General features: G+C 46.3%; 1 protein-coding gene across 7 annotated transcripts in view; it reads right to left on the bottom strand.

The window, feature by feature from the left end:
- Positions 1-660: 660 nt before the first annotated feature.
- LOC137788648 (RNA-binding Raly-like protein) overlaps positions 661-17,193 on the bottom strand; it is an 85,523-nt gene continuing 68,990 nt past the window's right edge. For 6 of the 7 annotated variants that reach the window (XM_068581606.1, XM_068581608.1, XM_068581607.1 and 3 more), the window contains 7 exons: positions 13,434-13,509; positions 12,418-12,465; positions 11,248-11,426; positions 5,511-5,627; positions 3,917-4,086; positions 2,609-2,647; positions 661-1,274 (listed from right to left, as the gene is read on the bottom strand). In XM_068581606.1, coding sequence (XP_068437707.1) covers positions 2,615-2,647; positions 3,917-4,086; positions 5,511-5,627; positions 11,248-11,426; positions 12,418-12,465; positions 13,434-13,509 — 623 coding nt within the window. In that variant the 3' untranslated portion in view covers positions 661-1,274; positions 2,609-2,614. The remainder of the gene's footprint in view (positions 1,275-2,608; positions 2,648-3,916; positions 4,087-5,510; positions 5,628-11,247; positions 11,427-12,417; positions 12,466-13,433; positions 13,510-17,193) is intronic. The other variant, XM_068581612.1, reaches the window with a different exon arrangement.

Here is a 17,193-nt window from a genome sequence, read left to right as displayed (position 1 = left end):
TTCTATCCAACCCCCCCACCTGTTTCTATCCAACCCCCCACCTGCTTCTATCCAACCCCCCACCTGCTTCTATCCAACCCCCCACCTGTTTCTATCCGTCCCCCCCACCTGTTTCTATCCAACCCCCCACCTGTTTCTATCCAACCCCCCCACCTGCTTCTATTCAACCCCCCACCTGCTTCTAATAATTGCTATAACAGAAAAAATATCAAAGCTACAAACATGCCTCTGTCTTTATTTGTAAATTCATTTATTTTTCTACATTTTATATATTGGGAATCATTGATTGACTTTGCAGCTATTCATTTATACTGACCACAGCTTTGCACAGTCTTTTGCTTTAATATTGATATTTATGGGCATTTTTACATTTTTTGCCACTCGTTTAGGTTGTTTTTAAAAAGGCATGTCGTATTAATGCATCTTCAATAAAACCTCGTCTCCCTCTCTTGCCTCCACGAGACCGAATCGATGCAGAATGCAGAGGGAGAGCGCGGCAGAAGGAGGAAGGGCGTTGGCTCCTGAACGGCGAGCATGATGGGATGCACGGGGCTGAGCAGGAAGGGAGGGGGGGGGGGGGGGCTGTGCCAGCGTTGGCTCTCTACCACAGGAAGCCCTCTCTGCTTCCCAAAACTTGGCAGCGGTGAGGAATGCGTGAGGAATGCATGATGAAACAGCCCCGCCGGACATTTGTGTGACAAATGGATAAAAGCTGGAAAAAAGTTACGCTCGCAGATATAAAAAAAAACGACGAGGATGTCGCATTCGTTTTGTGACTATCATTCTGAGCTCGCAGATTGTTTCCGACTGGCCTTCGATCGTGAGATTCTTCAACATAAAAATCATCGAAAAAAATGTAAAAAGACAAAACAAACAGTGAAATTACAGCGCAAACACATTTCATCAAAGCAGCAACGGTGGATCAACAACGTTATGTTCCCTTCGTCCCGCGTCGCTTTCTTTAAAAATCAGAATAAAAGCCTTTATATCATTCCCTTCTGCTTTATTTTTCTTCTTCTCATAAACAGGGTTAGCACATGACGCCGTCGGCCTCGTGCAATGGAGTATAAGTTGCACAGAATATCCGTTAAAATGGGTCGCGGGTACATTTTCTTTCGGTCGGAGCTGCACGGTCGGGCGTTTTTAAATGTGATTCGGCATCTCTTGAACACGACTTACAGTCCAGAATGAGAGTCTTGATCCCCTCAGAGATCCTTTTTTTTCCTGTCTCTTGAAGGTGATGATGAGTCCTATGAGTCCGCCGCTGCCTCGTCCTGAAGTGATGGAGGAGGAAAAACTGATTGAAAAACACATTACAGCACCGTCTCCTCCCTCAAACATCGGCGGCTGTTTATAATGCTGCGGATCTGACGAGGATTAGGCCGAGTTTTAAAGCTTGTCCGTTTTCCTGGGAGCCGAGAGGCCTCTCTAATCCTCCCGGACACGACTTATTGAGGTTCACTGTGATTCTCTTTACCCTCGCTCTGAGGCCCGCGAGCAAAACATTCACAGTTTTTTTTCCCCTCCGAGTGGGATTTTCAGGTCGTTCAATGCGAGGGTGAAATGTAGGAAAGGCAAAAAGCTCCAAGTGTGACGCGGTTTCTTAAGAGGTGAAAAGAAACCGGGGACTTCCAAACATCTGGACGAGCAGATGAGGGCGGAAAAAAAAAGCTTTTTGCTGGTATGCACATGCAAAAAAAAAAAAAAACACACAACAACTTTAGAGCTGACGGTTCCTTGAAGGCGAGAAGAAAGATTAATGTAATGAATGCCTCCATAATCCCACTAGAAGTGAAGCAGGAAGTCAACAGCTCGGACACACAACAACTTTGTGCAAACTTTTAGAAAAAGATGATCTGATGCTTTCGTTACATCATCAGAGGATAACGATGTCTCCAGCTGGCTTATCTATGGTGTTCACAGGTTATTGACGCGTTCACTGACGGATCCACTGCAGGATTATAGAGCTTCACCTTTAAAGGAATAGCTCGATATTTGGGGAAATACACGTATTGGCTTCCTGTCAGAGACGAGACAGTTTCAGCTCGCAGGTCCAAATAAAATCACAGATTTACCGGCCGGGTTCAACACCGAACGAGAAGCCAACGTGCGCTCGCCATTCATTTACATTAAAAAGGCAATGGAAATGATAAATATGGCTACGTTTAATACGACACTGATACCAGTTGAAACTGCAGGTCTCAGGATAAAATAAAGATTTAAATGTACATTTCAGTTAAAAGACAGAATCCTATTTTCTAGATTTTCCTTTCGCTCACCCGGCGGCGTAAAATAACACATTTTAACGTCGACAAGCGTGTGACTCACAAACGCAGCTGAGGCCGAGCCGCCGCGCCATTACCTCGCTCTCCGAGAGGAAAAGAGGTTTGTAAGCGCGTCGCCTCGGGCCTCGGCGTTCGTTCACGCCCCCTCCCCACGCAAATTCAATTACATGCACGTTGTTTACGGGGCCGTTCTGGCCCGTCGGAGCGCCGTTACCGCTCGCTCCGTCGGGCCAACGGCTGTTTCGAGGCGCCGGAGACGCCGCCGGGCGGGTACAGAAGAGACGAGCGGACTTTTACAACGACACTCGTGCGTTGATCCTCACCTGATCTCAGTTGTCAATATCCGATACGTGGTTCTCTATCTGAAAAGGAGAGAGAGAGAGAGTATTATAGGATTTAGCAGGTTGTCTTTGAACTTTTCGCCAAAAGGTCACCGCTGATATACGCCCAACAGCAGTAGCGCCGGCCGTCTTTGTGGTACATTATCACGGTGTGTGATCAACGTGACCTTCGGGGGAACAAATGAATCACCTCCGACACGTCGCCGGGTAAATAATGTCTTCTATTAGCGGGAGGGGAGGGGGAAAGCACGGCCACGCTCGTCTGCTTAATGGCTAATATGTACGGTCCAAAACATGGCCGCACCGCTCAACTGAACCCAGAGGATGACTTTCAGCTCGGCGCTTGAACTTGAAAAGGAAACTGCGGCATTATGTTTTAACTGCAGTGTGATACGGCGCTCTCAGCGTGCAAATAACCGTTATCAAGATACAACTTTATCTCATGACGTTGGAAGGCCAGACACCTGAACACAACAGCGTGAAGAAGACCGTAATAACATCGCTTAGACGCTTCAGTGACATCTTATAATGTTTTTTCGGGTGCATCAAAATGATGAAATATCGGTCAACACTCGGGCACAGAAAAAAAATAAATCAGCAACCATGAACTGTGTAATCTGTGCGCGACTGTGTCTTTTCAGTAGAATATGGATGAATTCAACAGTTCTTTTTCAATTAAATGAGAAAAAAACAGCAATCCTGAACACTATGAATCACTTTAACATCACACCAAGCAAGGAAATAATAATAATAATAATAATAGAGTCACATTTGCTGGTGCCGACGGTTGTTTATTCATTCAATGATGTTTTGTAGTTTGGATCTATTCATAATGCATCATAACTGAATCAGATTAGCTCACGCTGGCTCTTCTATACGGGCGGTATCTTCTCGGTGTCCTTGAGAAAATAATCCTTTACATACTGTTCTACGTCCACCACGACACGCTCACCATCCCAGCAGGCCTCGTGAGAGTGTGTGTGTGTGTGTGTGTGTGTGTGTGTGTGTGTGTGTGTGTGTGTGTGTGTGTGGGCCAGTGACGAGCCTTGCTTGCTTCCACAGCTTGAGCCGGGGTGGACAGGGAGAAGCTGTCAGTCCGGGCGCTCTCACCGTTCACTCATGTTGAGGCTCCCGGGCTCTCTCAGATCTGTAGCCATGAATAATTCTCCCCAAAAAAAAAATGTACTTTTCAGACGGGAAGACTTGAAATCCCCCAAAGTGCATCGCTGCTTCCCTCCCCCTCCCCCTCTCCTCCCCCACCTGTCAGACCTGTCGGCCGTCTCCTCTCACCAGATGGTGGTTCCCCTCCTCGTCGTAGTCGTCCTCGCCCCCGTCGGTCATCTCTCCGGCCTCCACGTCCAGCGGCCCGTCGCCCGCCTCCTCCCCGGAGTTCTCCGCCGTCTCGGACACGGACTCCTCGTGCAGGGAGTCGCAGTTCTCCTCGTACTTTCTCTGAGCTTCTGAGTGAGAGGGGGGAGGAGGTGGGAGGGCACAGAGAAGAATTGGTTTTCATCCGACGGAACAGACGAGCGTCTATTTTTTTTAAAACCCCAAATACGATTGAATAGTGCGTAAGACAGAGGAACCATTTTCACAGTCTGTACATCTTTTTGATGTCTTAGTCCCGCCCACGGGAGCGAAGGACGCGAGCGAAAGGAGGCGAGGACGAGGCGCGAGGGGAGAGGCGTCGAGGGAAGAGTTTGGTTTTTTTACTAAATGAAAAAAGACATCCTCGACTTGGAGCGGTGACTTTTATTTTAAAGTAACGTCAATTAAATATGACGTGGGACACAAACTGCAAAAGATGTCTGCGAACGCTACACGCTGCGTGACGGCGTTGTGTCTTTGGCTGTGTGTGTGTGTGTCTGTGTGTGTGTGTGTGTGTGTGTGTTCAAAGCGCAGCAGAAACTCCTGTTCTTGCTCACAGATTCTTTAAGATCTGTGTAAAAACTTCTTTTTTTTCCTGCACAGCTGCGTCTCCGCGGCAGCTCGTGGCGGTTTCAGCCGCCGGCGGGCGCGTCCCCCCCCGTCCTTCCGCCTGCCTCATACACGGCGGCGGTCTCGAAAAAAAAGTTGTGTTTTTAAATTTGTTTGCCGAGTGAATTTGAAGCCAAAACTTTTGAGGAATGTTTGCAAAAAGAAAATGCAAATTAGCCGCGAGCGCGTCGACCGGATTGGAGCACATAAATTCGGCGACGGCGTCGTTTCGGCGGAAGTCGGCACGGCTGGATAAACACAAGCAATCTGTTCCTCTCCCGTTTATAATTCAAAAACTCTGCCGAATTAAAGTATAAAGACCAGCTTTCACCTCTCCTTTATCTCCTCCACTGAAGACCTGTTGGTTTTCACAAAAAACAAGATTTACCATCAATTTGCCTGTTTGCTTTTTGTTACTTGACTGTATTACGTAATTATATTCTCCATTAAAATTAAGCAACTAAATGGGAGACAAAACATATCCAACGATCAAGATTTAAGGAAAGTTTCCAACACTTTCAGAGCAAATGACCTTGAACAATAATCGCTTATCGCTTAAAAGTTTTCTTTCTCTCTTTGTACACAAACGTCCCGAAAGGACGACCGAGACACACGCGTGATTTATTTGAGGGTTTCGACTGTCTGAAGAAAAAAGTGACAGCGGGTTTATAGATAAGCGATAGCGACCGGCTGAATAATTGGAACGTGACGTGAAGTCTCTACGACCTTCAGAGTCAGCGTGACGTTGACGCCGCGACCGCTGTTATGATGGAGCGCTCCGGTGCTCTTATCGCCCACAATGTCACGGAGACGTATGGCCGCCGTGCGATCCTTTTCCACCTTTCTCTCTCCTCCTCCTCCTCCTCCTCCTCCTCCTCTTCCTCCTCCCCCCCGTCGGACCTCTTACCGGACTCGGCCCTCTGCTGCTTCTCGATCTTCTCCAGGCGTCCCAGCAAAGAGTCGATCTTCAACTTGATCTGCGTGAGCTCCCGTTTGATGGTCTGCAGCTGGTCCGTCTTCACCGCTGGAGGGACAGAAGCACAGAGACGAGGGGTTCACAGACACTTTCAGTCCGTCCTCATTTCTCATCCGGGCGCTTTCACAACGCCGGCGTCGACGGGGGCCGCACGCCGACATCTTGCTCGCGTTCCTTAAGAACATCTCAATCCGAGCCGACTGCTAAAGTTATCCGGCTGAAAATATAAAGCGACCTGCTGCTTTCAATTTGGAGATTAGCGCGGAGCTTTACGCCCACCACGGAGCCGCTCAAGGTTTTAGCTCAACGATGCCGAAATGTGAACAAACCGAACGCCATCTTCCAGTCGACGCGAGGAGATTACAAAAGCGTGGAGATTGTTTACCCGTCAGGACGGCGTCTGCTTTTTTAGTGCAGACTGTAAAGTCAGAATCCTTCCTCACATCCGGTTTTTACTTCCATATATCGCAGTTTTAATGCCGGCATTCACATTCTGGATGCATATTGCGTTGGAGTCACAGGAAAATGATCACTTAGCACTTAGCACACTTCCTCAATAAGCAAATCTAATCAATTGGAAGCATAATCTCATTTTCGGGGTCAGCTGAGCGAACATAAAGTGGGAAAATAATCCAGTCGAGCGTACGTTCATTCATATTTATATTGAGTTGCATTGAGGTTGGCAGCTTGCTCCCAGCTTTCTAACATTATATCACGTATATTATTGATAATACACAGCTGCTGATCAACTCAACACACTTATTAACTCACTGCAACCATCTCAGGATATGATCCCCGCAGGACCAAACGACTTCTTTTTCTTCCGGCACATTACGAAACCATTATGGGAGCCGTAAAACAAACCATCAGGGCTGAAACCCAAACAGCCAATTCAAATGTCACACACGGAGGAGCCCGGCACGGCAGACCGAAACTCATTTCAGGAATCCTAAACGTCTGAATTGCAGAGGAATAGCAGCTCATTGACTATCTGAAATACCCAATTATTTAGTTTTGGCTTTGCAAAAAGGTCGTTTTTGCTGTAGAAAAGGAAACAACAAGCATGTGTTGTATGAAATTGCAACACTTTTGTCCGTTAAAGAGACACTAAATCTAATGTTTGATGCTCGATTTGAGTTTAAGAAACAAAACTGGATTAAAAAAACAATCATATCAATGTAATTTCATTGCATTTTTTTGTTCATTTTCATAGACTCCCTGCAACAATGTCTGATCTTGGCCTCCACGATGGTGCGGCACCATTTGGCCTCCCACTGCTTCTGTTTACCGCCTCATGAATAATTTACGCTGCCATACATGTCGCGGGCTTCGGGTAAATAAGGCGTAACTGCATCGTACCAGAGTTTCAGTTCTGACCTTTTTTTTTTTTTTACGTGCGTCGGATGCAAATATGGAATAATGAAAATAAACATTTTGGGGGACGTCGGCATTAATTCAGGTTGTGCTCCTTCGCGGCTCGAAACGGAGGCAGATTAAAGAACTTTAAAGTGGGAAGATAATCTCATTCGTAAACCCTCGGCAGCTGAAACGTGTCGTCTATTGAGCGGGAAGCGGGAAAAAAACACAGAGCCCGGGAAGTTGAGGAGAAAACATAAAATTCTCTTTGACACCCGTCAGGTCTCCGTAAACAAACCCACGAGTTCCTGTAGAAGATGCAGCCGGAAAACCCCGAAGCAGCAGGAGACACGTGCAGAACGAAACCCCGGCTTCACCGACAACACACACACACACACACACACACACACACACACACACACACACACACACACACACACACACACGCAGGAGCTGAACCAACGCAGGGAAGCAAAAACCATGAGGGGAGATATCAAGTAAGCATCGAAACAAATCTGACATACTATAAGGGAGAAGAGAGAGAGAGGCAGGGAGGTAGGGAGGGAGGTAGGGGGAGACGGAGGTAGGAAGGAAGGTAGGTAGGAAGGAAGGTAGGTAGGGAGGGAGAGAGGTAGGTAGGAAGGAATGTAGGTAGGGGGAGAGGGAGGTAGATAGGTAGTTAGAGAGAGAGGTAGGTAGGAAGGAAGGTAGGTAGGGGGAGACGGCGGTAGGAAGAAAGGTAGGTAGGAAGGAAGGTAGGTAGGGAGAGAGGTAAGTAGAAAGGAAGGTAGGTAGGAAGGAAGGTAGGTAGGGAGAGAGGTAAGTAGAAAGGAAGGTAGGTAGGAAGGAAGGTAGGTAGGGAGAGAGGTAGGTAGATAGGTAGTTAGAGAGAGAGGTATGTAGGAAGGAAGGTGGGTAGGAAGGAAGGTAGGTAGGTAGGGAGAGAGGTAGGTAGGGGGAGACGGAGGTAGGAAGGAAGGTAGGTAGGAAGGAAGGTAGGTAGGGAGAGAGGTAGGTAGGAATCAAGGTAGGGAGGGGGAGGGGGAGGTAGATAGGTAGTTAGAGAGAGAGGTAGGTAGGAAGGAAGGTAGGTAGGAAGGAAGGTAGGTAGGAAGGAAGGTAGGTTGGGAGATAGGTAGGTAGGAAGGAAGGTAGGTTGGGAGAGAGGTAGGTAGGAAGGAAGGTAGGTTGGGAGAGAGGTAGGTAGGAAGGAAGGTAGGTTGGGAGAGCGGTAGGTAGGAAGGAAGGTAGGTAGGGAGAGAGGTAGGTAGGGAGAGAGGTAAGTAGAAAGGAAGGTAGGTAGGAAGGAAGGTAGGTAGGGAGAGAGGTAGGTAGATAGGTAGTTAGAGAGAGAGGTAGGTAGGAAGGAAGGTGGGTAGGAAGGAAGGTAGGTAGGTAGGGAGAGAGGTAGGTAGGGGGAGACGGAGGTAGGAAGGAAGGTAGGTAGGAAGGAAGGTAGGTAGGGAGAGAGGTAGGTAGGAATCAAGGTAGGGAGGGGGAGGGGGAGGTAGATAGGTAGTTAGAGAGAGAGGTAGGTAGGAAGGAAGGTAGGTAGGAAGGAAGGTAGGTTGGGAGATAGGTAGGTAGGAAGGAAGGTAGGTTGGGAGAGAGGTAGGTAGGAAGGAAGGTAGGTTGGGAGAGCGGTAGGTAGGAAGGAAGGTAGGTAGGGAGAGAGGTAGGTAGGAAGGAAGGTAGGTTGGGAGAGCGGTAGGTAGGTAGTTAGATAGATAGATAGATAAATAAAAGGCATCATAAAGGTTCGTGGTTCTCAAATGGGCTACTTGAGATTTAAAAAATATATACTTAAGATTAGCATAAAATAGTTACTTAATGAATATTTAATAATATATGTGTAAGTTCTTAAACAGAATTGTAAATATTTTATATTAAATCAGACACTGACGGCACAGCGTTGTGTATTACACTGTTTTTCCAACCCAGATGCTTCGCGCCGCATCACTGAGAGAAGGTTGAGCACCAGCGATGAAGGTAAGACGAGAGGAAACCACAAGAACGAGCCTCACGCTGTGAACGCAGCATCGACTCTGAAGCTGCACCGAACAGAAAACTAAACTTCCTGGAAGCAGCTAAAGTAAAGAAGAAGAAGAAGAAGAAGAAGAAGAAGAAGAAGAAGAAGATAGTTGCTATACAATATCTCTGTGGCCGGTGACACAGAAGTGTCTCCATCGCCTTCTCCGTATCGCACAACATCCGTGAACGCACACGCACACACACTCGCGTCCTTATTCCAACACTATCTGCGCTCGGGGCAGCTTCACTTTGATGATAAGAAAGTGCGGAACCGTTTTTAATTTATCGGCGCCTGCAGCCGTGTCTTTTCTCCATGAGTCACACGAGCTGCAGAGACAACACACACACACACACACACACACACACGTCCTAATCCAACGTCATCTCATCCACACGTGTCTTTAAATAGCTCCTGTTAAAGAAAAAGGAGGGATTGTTATCCAATAAGCATTATTAGATAAGACGTAGGGAGTAATGGATCACATTTTTTGGACCGAGCAACATTTTTATCTCAGCGATAGCGATGATCTCTTGCATCACTGCTGTGGGATTATTAAACCGGACACAGGGTTTTGGGGCCGGTGATGCCGATATGATGCAGACGGTGAACAGTCTGTCCGGATGGATGAGCCGGATTATATATTTTTAAACCATCAATGACACGAACACAATTCAAAAGACGTGTGTTTTATGTCGTTGAGTTTTAAATCGTTATCTGAATAAGAGTAAAAGGGCTGTGACGTGACTCAGGACGTACTTTGACAAACTTTAAATCGTCTGAAAGGACGATGGCGCCTCATGTTTCTATCTGTGTGAACTATTTAAGAGCCTCATGCCGCCGCAGCAAAAGAAAACTTTTCATCATTTCAACTTTGTTCGTCTAATGTGATCAATAACTTGTCAGCATATTGTGAATGAATGTCCAATAGAGGTTCTTCGTGCCCTCTGGGACGCTTTCAAATGTCTTGAAGTTTCCGATCGATTGTCCGAAACTCAAACAAACTTAGTAATAATTCAGTATTATTATTTTTCTCTGTTGATGAGCTAATTGATTATTGTTGTCGCTCTAATTCCTTATCAAAGTCAAAATCAAAAGATCCAGGAACAAAAACAATGTTTCACCCTTTTAGATTATTATATATAATTAATGCAAAAGAAAAAAGCTTTTTCTAACATCAAAATCCAATCGTATTTTCTTCCTGTTCATCAAAAATGAAGCCATTCATCAAATGATCGTCAACTCTTTGTAGCTCTGTCTCACAATACATTTTTAGACCCGCCCACTTTTGAGCTGTCCAATCAAATGCGAAGGATTATATTTAAATCTCTCTTGTAACTGAACTCAAATATTCCAATGCAGCCGGGGACTTTACAAAAAGGCACTAAACTTCTTTCCTTATTCGACACAAATAAGTAAACTCCCGTCATGAACTGACTATCGACATCGAGCATCAAAGAGGGTTTAAATCCTCGTGACCCAAAAAATGAATTATTACTTGGAGCGACCCGCCCCGCTGTTTGGGAGCGAGCGAACCTGATATCTCCGTCCAATCCATCATCTCGGCCGGAGTCAATACAAACCGTGACTCTTCACAGCGCCGGCTGGAGGAAAATTAGTCTCCCAAACATCCATCAGCACAGCTGAGACAGAGGAGAGGGAATTCATCGACTCCGTCCAAAAAGAGATGGGCTTTTTCTCCCGCCCCCCGCCCCTCCTCCTCCATCTGCAAGCGGGTCCTTCCTCGCAGACCGCACCAAGCTGCTGGCGCTGATAACGCCGGCCCGAGACGGGCGACAATGGAATAAACACTGGAGCCAATTACACAAACCCACGGATAGAGTCCAGCGCTGAGGTAAACACAGCTGACCGCGAATACCGTGCGAGATGGGCGGGTAGAGGGGGGGGGGGGGGGGGGGGCGCCCAATCTCACGTTAATTACATTTAGGACGTTCAAAACGCATCAGCAGTCGCTCAAAAGGAGCGGACGAGATCCAGATGGGTGACAGGAATAGCTCGCTCGTCAAAGCTGGGATTATATTTGTGTTTGCGGTTTAGTGTTTTTGCTCTACACCGCTGGAGTGAATTAAACAGCAGCATCATTGGAGATCTGCATTAAACCCTCAGGGTTGTTTTTGTCTGTGCGAAAATGACAGAATGCTATTAGCGTAATTAGCTTGTGCGCCTTTTGAATAATTTATTAATGTAAAAATCTGAGGAGTAAAGTGTGAACACAAGATAAGCCCCCGCCTCAAAAAATGAAGCACCTTATTTTGTACGTACGTTTGAGCCCGGAGGAGGATGACGTGGGAGGTCTGGAGGATGAAGAGGAGGAAGAGGAGGTTGTTTTGATGGGGAAGGAAGTCTTCCCGCGGCGAGAGGAGGGAGCGAGCACCCTGGAGCGCTTGACGGGGATCACGGCTCTCGGTGGGGGGGCCACTCTGCCGTGGTAGTCGAAAAGCCTCGGGAAAAAAAAGACAAAAATATAGAATATTACACTTTATTTCTATTTGGCTGTCTTTTATAAGAGGCCCTGAAGCGCCGAGAAAGTCCATCTGGAGCTTTTTCCTTTCAGTTTATTTCACCGGCGCCTCTTTCTAAAGCCCATTATCCGTGCGCAGTATTCAGTATTGTATTCCATGATGGATTCCTCTCAAACGGCACCACATTAAACAAAAAAAAGAGAGGGAGATATCACATCGGGAACCTACGACTATCCGTCTTTAGGTGCGACTGTCGGGGGGCCGTCAACGCGCATGCAAATAATCCCGTCGCCCGTCTTTTTGGAAGTGAAGAGGATGAAGAGCGAAGGGCGCTAAATGTCAAATGAAGGTGTCAGCGTTCGCTGTCACGGCGCTCAACAAGTCTGACATTTAGAAAATGTCTCGGCGGATAAGCAGTCCGATCACTGGCGGATACATGACACAGGAAAAAAAACAAGTGTTGCCTGCTTTCAATTTGCATGCTTGATCTATTCGGCCATTTTGAAGCCGTCGCTGCCGAGGGAGACTTTTAGGCAGTCAAGAATCGAGAGGGAGGAGCTATTGAGTGTACGCTAAACCCCGCCCCTATATGGGCATCGGCCAATCATAGCACAGCAGTGTCAGCCAAAGACAACAAGCTAGAAAGCTAACGTTAGCTAGAAAGCCAATGTTAGCTAGAAGTCAATGTTAGCTAGAAAGCCAATGTTAGCTTAATTCAAAGCTGATAAAAGCTTCTAAAATCTGCTAGCAAGAGCTAGTTAATGGTCCGAAATGCAGCGTCTGCTTTCCTCTGTCTCTGTCTGACATAAAAAACCTACTGTTCATAAGAATTATTTGGACTTTTGAGCGCTAAATCTGCCAGTTAGCATTGTGAGCAGTGTGAGAAGAGAAACCTCGACAGGCATCGCAACAGTAAACTTCACTAAAGAGGGATTAAAGGCTTTTAATCTCATGTGTGAATGATACATACCTGTTGTAGAAATCATCCCTGTAGTACTCGTAGTCAAATTCATAACCGCTGTGAGAGAGACAAACGGGGACACGGAGGGGGAGGGACAGACACAGAAAGAGACGGGTTGTGTTAAAGAGCGGCCATTTTGGATCTGTCACAAAGAAAAGCAGATCAAACTGGAGCTGTTTTGACTGGAAGGGACACGCTCCAGTTGCTGCTTAAAGCTCACCGCAGGTGAAGAGCGAGCCTAAGCCACACTGGCATGCGAGGCCGGCACGTCAACAAAGACGTTTCATAAGAGGAAAACACAGTCGGGAGAACGAAAAGTCAAATTGTTTCTCAGACCCCGGAGAGGAAAAAAAATCAACGTTAAGTGGGCTGCGCGCTCAGGATGACAACATTTATAATTTATGAAATAAAAAAAGACAAAGAGGAGAAGGAGCTGTTTTTGAATTGCTGCCATTTTCACAGGAATTCTAATTAGAGTTAATGCATTTCAGTTTCAATAGAAAGTGCTGCAGCGTTGGGTTTGCTGCTCCTCCTGTTGCTGCTCCACAATTACCATGTTACACGCTGGCGGTTTACAGCCGCAGCTACACAATGCAAATGAGGCTCAACGCTCACACAAATACATTAGCAAGAAGAAGACCGGCAATGCAACGAAGCAAACAACTCAGAAGGAAGTTAATTGGTGGGAGTATGTACTTTGCTAATTGACAAACTATCACGAGTACGCACAACACAAAAGTGTCCCAGTGAATAGAAGGAGGAGGAAGAAGAAGTCAGTGGTATCTACAGGAGGAGGAGAAGAAGAAGAAGAAGAAGAAGAAGAAGAAGAAGAAGAAGAAGAAGAAGAAGAAGAAGAAGAAGAAGAAGAAGAAGAAGGCTGTCACGTTAAAGCAAAGTAAACAAGATTTTTTTTAACATAATAGAAAACCTTGTATTCTGAATAATACTCGACATAAACACGAGCAGCAGGATGTAAAAGAGTTAATTGTGAATATGAGATATAATCTCGGGGAGGCGGGTCTTACCTGTAAACAGCTGAGAGCGGCCGCTTGGAGCCGGCTTTGGGCCTGTACGGCTTCGGCTCGCCAGCCATGTTTATGTCTGCAAGGAAAAAAAAACACAAAAACACGGACAAATTGTTGAATATTCTCATACTTAACATTGCAATACAGTATGAGGGGTGTTATTAGTAGGATTTGACTCGATTGTTATCAACAACAATATTTTCGTTGCTGCAGTGAACTCTAATTTCAAATCAGAGCGCTGTGTCAGTGAAAGAGAGACAACTTCCTCCCTTTGTGGTACTGATGGTGCCGGCTTACAGTTCGAAACCCCCGACTGAGCACAAAGGGAACATAAAGTACTGCTTCATAATACAAGAAGAGTAAAAATCTCTATTTGAGCTCCTCCGGAAGCGCTGTCCCCGTTTCTATTGTAAAAGGGAAAAGCTTCAGTACTGCAGGACACATTCACTAATGTCAAGGTGCACCAAGAGAGCCAATTTCCAGAAGCGAGGCTGGAGACCTCGCTACCGTGCACTGCAAAGATTACAAAATGAAATTCCTGCTGCGGGGCAGGAGAGCATCCTTGAACACATAAAAACAATGAAAAAGAAAAAAACAAGAAGTCCAGCAATGGCTGGATGTTTGGGGGGGTTTTGATTTATAGCCCACCGTTTGCTCTTTGTGTAAAATATATAAATAGTTTTATGATCAGGCCAGTCAGTGACGCTGCATTTTTCAAATAGGCTATCTGCGCTATTGCCAAGGGTGTTGCAAGGTCCTTGTGTTTTGTGAACAGTCTGAGTGGCTTCCGGGAGCCGAGCCAGTGGGACAAAACAAGCACCCGGTCCAAAGGAAAACACTCAGAAAGGCAACGAAAAAGGAGGAAATAAAATTATATGGATGCAGAGATGAGGCTGAATCCAGAAAGTCACGAAGAGAATGGTGCAGAAGAATCACACTCAAAATAAACTAAAAACAGGAAATGCATTTTCATCCGATATAAAAGCTTCAAAATGCAGCAGATTATGAAGAATAAGCGCTAATAAAGTGCTTTATGACCTGCATCCAAACACCGGCTTTTTCTAGAGACTGTACATAAGAAGTTGGTGTAGTCGTGGTTGGAGCAACTTTTTGAAGCCTCCACTTCGGAGCCTTTAGGGCGTCGCCATCTTGTTTTTTTTTGCAACCCTTGATTGGAAGTGACCGTGTTTAGACGGCGGAGATGCAAAGCTGTGTTGAAGAAGACTTGAAACTAGAGATTAAGACCATAATCTCATGTTTACAATGTTTACTGAGGGAAAAAAAAAAATCAAGAGAAATCATTTTTATCAGACGTCAAGACAGTCTGGCATTTCTTTGCAACCAGAGTCGCCCCCTGCTGGCCAGCAGATAGAATGCAAGTTTACTTTTTTATCTTATCTTGATGGTGTCTTTGATATCACACAACCTTTTGCACGCATCTGCATGCAGTGAGGTTCTCAAACGGGTCATTTCACATGCCAGTAAACAAAGTGCACCCGAGAGACCGAACCCAAAGCTAGCCTCGGCTAAGTGGCGTTAGCACATAGATCTCTGTACAAGGCCCTTTCTGAACAACTTGTTGTTTTTTTGTTGCACGCAGCCAAGTTCTCACTATCATTTTGTCCCTTTCAGCAATGCACAGTTGCTTCAATAATTGATGCGTATGTCCTGCCGCTCGCCTCCCCGTCACAGGGAGCAGAGCTGCAACGGGGTGAAAATAAGCTTCAGGGGAACTCTTGCCTCCTCGGCTGCTCTCACGAGAAACAGGATTAAACCCCCGGTCTGTTTGTACAGCGCCTACTTCGACATGCAAAAACGCAGACTTTTTACTCAGAGCCGCATGACCGAATGAGTGTATAAGTGTGTGTATGAGTGTGTGTGTGCATGATGGGATTGACCGTGATGCCGATTCAGGAGATAATTATGATTTTGCTTATTAACCTGAAGGTTTACTTAAAGTGGAAGACGGACCCTTTAATTAGCTCACATCAATCCAGTTAAATATAATTGGCATCCAGAAGCTCAAGCCATCGCAAGAATCTCTGATCCCGGATCTTCTCGCCTGGGACTTCTTAGTTGAGCCGGATCCCCCGCTACTCTGTCCTGAGCCTGACAGACAAGCAGAGGAGAGCTTTAGCCCACTTGGATTGAGAGCAGCAGGACGAGCGTTCAGCCCACTGGAGCGATCAATACCCGATTTTCAGGGTTTTCCTTTTCCAGCTCTGGCTGATGGCGAGAACAGCCACTACGCCGAGTCTTTGAGCCCAATACGACCATATTTCAGCAGTATTGTAGCGTAGACTATTAATGTTAACACAATGAATGATCATCAGTGATGTGGATGTAATGACTGACAAGTTAAAAATCTAAGGCGGTACCTCATAATAATATTGATATATTGCTGTTTTTTGATTGTTTTTCACATGACATAACTCTTCTGAACTTGTTTAAGTCTGCTTTTGAAGGGAAAGTCAATGATTTCTTCAATATAATTTTGCATAAACCCTGCAGTATGCAGCTGCCAATGCGGCCATGTGTCGGTTATGATTGTCTCACATAGATATCATATTAAAGAGATGAACGAATACAAAAATGAACTGCTCGTATTCATCGTTTCAGCACTACTCTTAAGGATCAAACTGTTTTTTTCTCAGATAAAAGTAGACGGAAACACTGAATACTTTGCACATGCTAATGGCGTCCAGTAGCTTTGGCTCAACTCATCCTTCATAAAAAAGGAACCAGTTGAAAAACGTGCAGGACCCAATTGCTATAAATGAGATTGTTCCCCGCGTCGGCACTTTATTGGTTCAGTGTTTCTCGTCACTTCGCTTCGTCCCATTAGCTCGCCCGCTTGGTGGACGTGCAGCTCGGTCGGGGCCGAGGCGGCGCTGTCCGTGGTGCTGAACAGAGGGGAGAAAAAAAAGGGCTGGACCTCGCCGCTGCGTGAGCACACATTTGAATTTTGCAGGCGTGAAATTATTTATAGATATGTTTGAGCTCGACTCCCATGTTGACTTTTCTATCTCTCAGAGAGCGAGAGGAGGGAGAGAGGAGGGGTGTATGTCCGTCTATAGATACTGAAACAAACACAACCCGGAATAAATATTTCAAGTTAACACCGTTACCTGGAACCAGAGAAGAAGACGGCTGTGCAGGTAACACAAAAGGCACCGAGCGCAAGTAATCACCGAGGACGGAGCTGCGTTCCTCCGTGGAGAACACGAGGATCCGAGCCGTCTGGAAGCAACCTGCCCGAGTGTTTTATTGCTCTCATTTGTTGCCTTACATCCCCGCCTGCCTCGCGCTCCTCTTGCTCACGCTTCCTCGCTCTGCCCTCGGCCTCATCCGATCCCTCAACGTCTCTTTCTTCCGTCTTCATCCCTCACACAAGTCTCTCTCTCGCTGTGTGCAGCGAGGAAGCTCATTATGAGACTTTTCAGTGCCGAGCATCACCTGCGAGTCCTTTTTTTTTTTCTACCGACACCTGTGTCGACAACGAACCTTCGCGCGAGTCTTCCTCCTCCGCTGCCTTTCATCGGCGACGGGGTGAATAACAGCCCAGCTGTAGCAGGAGAGAGGCTTTGAATAAATCAAGGCCGTAAACTCAAACCGTATGGCAACATATGGCGGAGGAACCGCTGGGATGAGAAAGCACTCGCGTGAAAAATCAACAGGGCCCAAACAACACGAGGAGAGGGCGCTGCACAACACATCTTATCCGTCTCTCTTTCTCTCACACAAAGAAGAGGGAGAAACC

The sequence above is a fragment of the Clinocottus analis genome, unplaced genomic scaffold (assembly GCF_023055335.1).
Source record: "Clinocottus analis isolate CAN_PGR_092001 unplaced genomic scaffold, fCliAna1.0.p SCAF_18, whole genome shotgun sequence".
Classification (NCBI taxonomy): domain Eukaryota; kingdom Metazoa; phylum Chordata; class Actinopteri; order Perciformes; family Cottidae; genus Clinocottus; species Clinocottus analis.
Note: the sequence above shows the minus strand (reverse complement) of the source record. Positions and strands in the feature narration are given on the sequence as shown.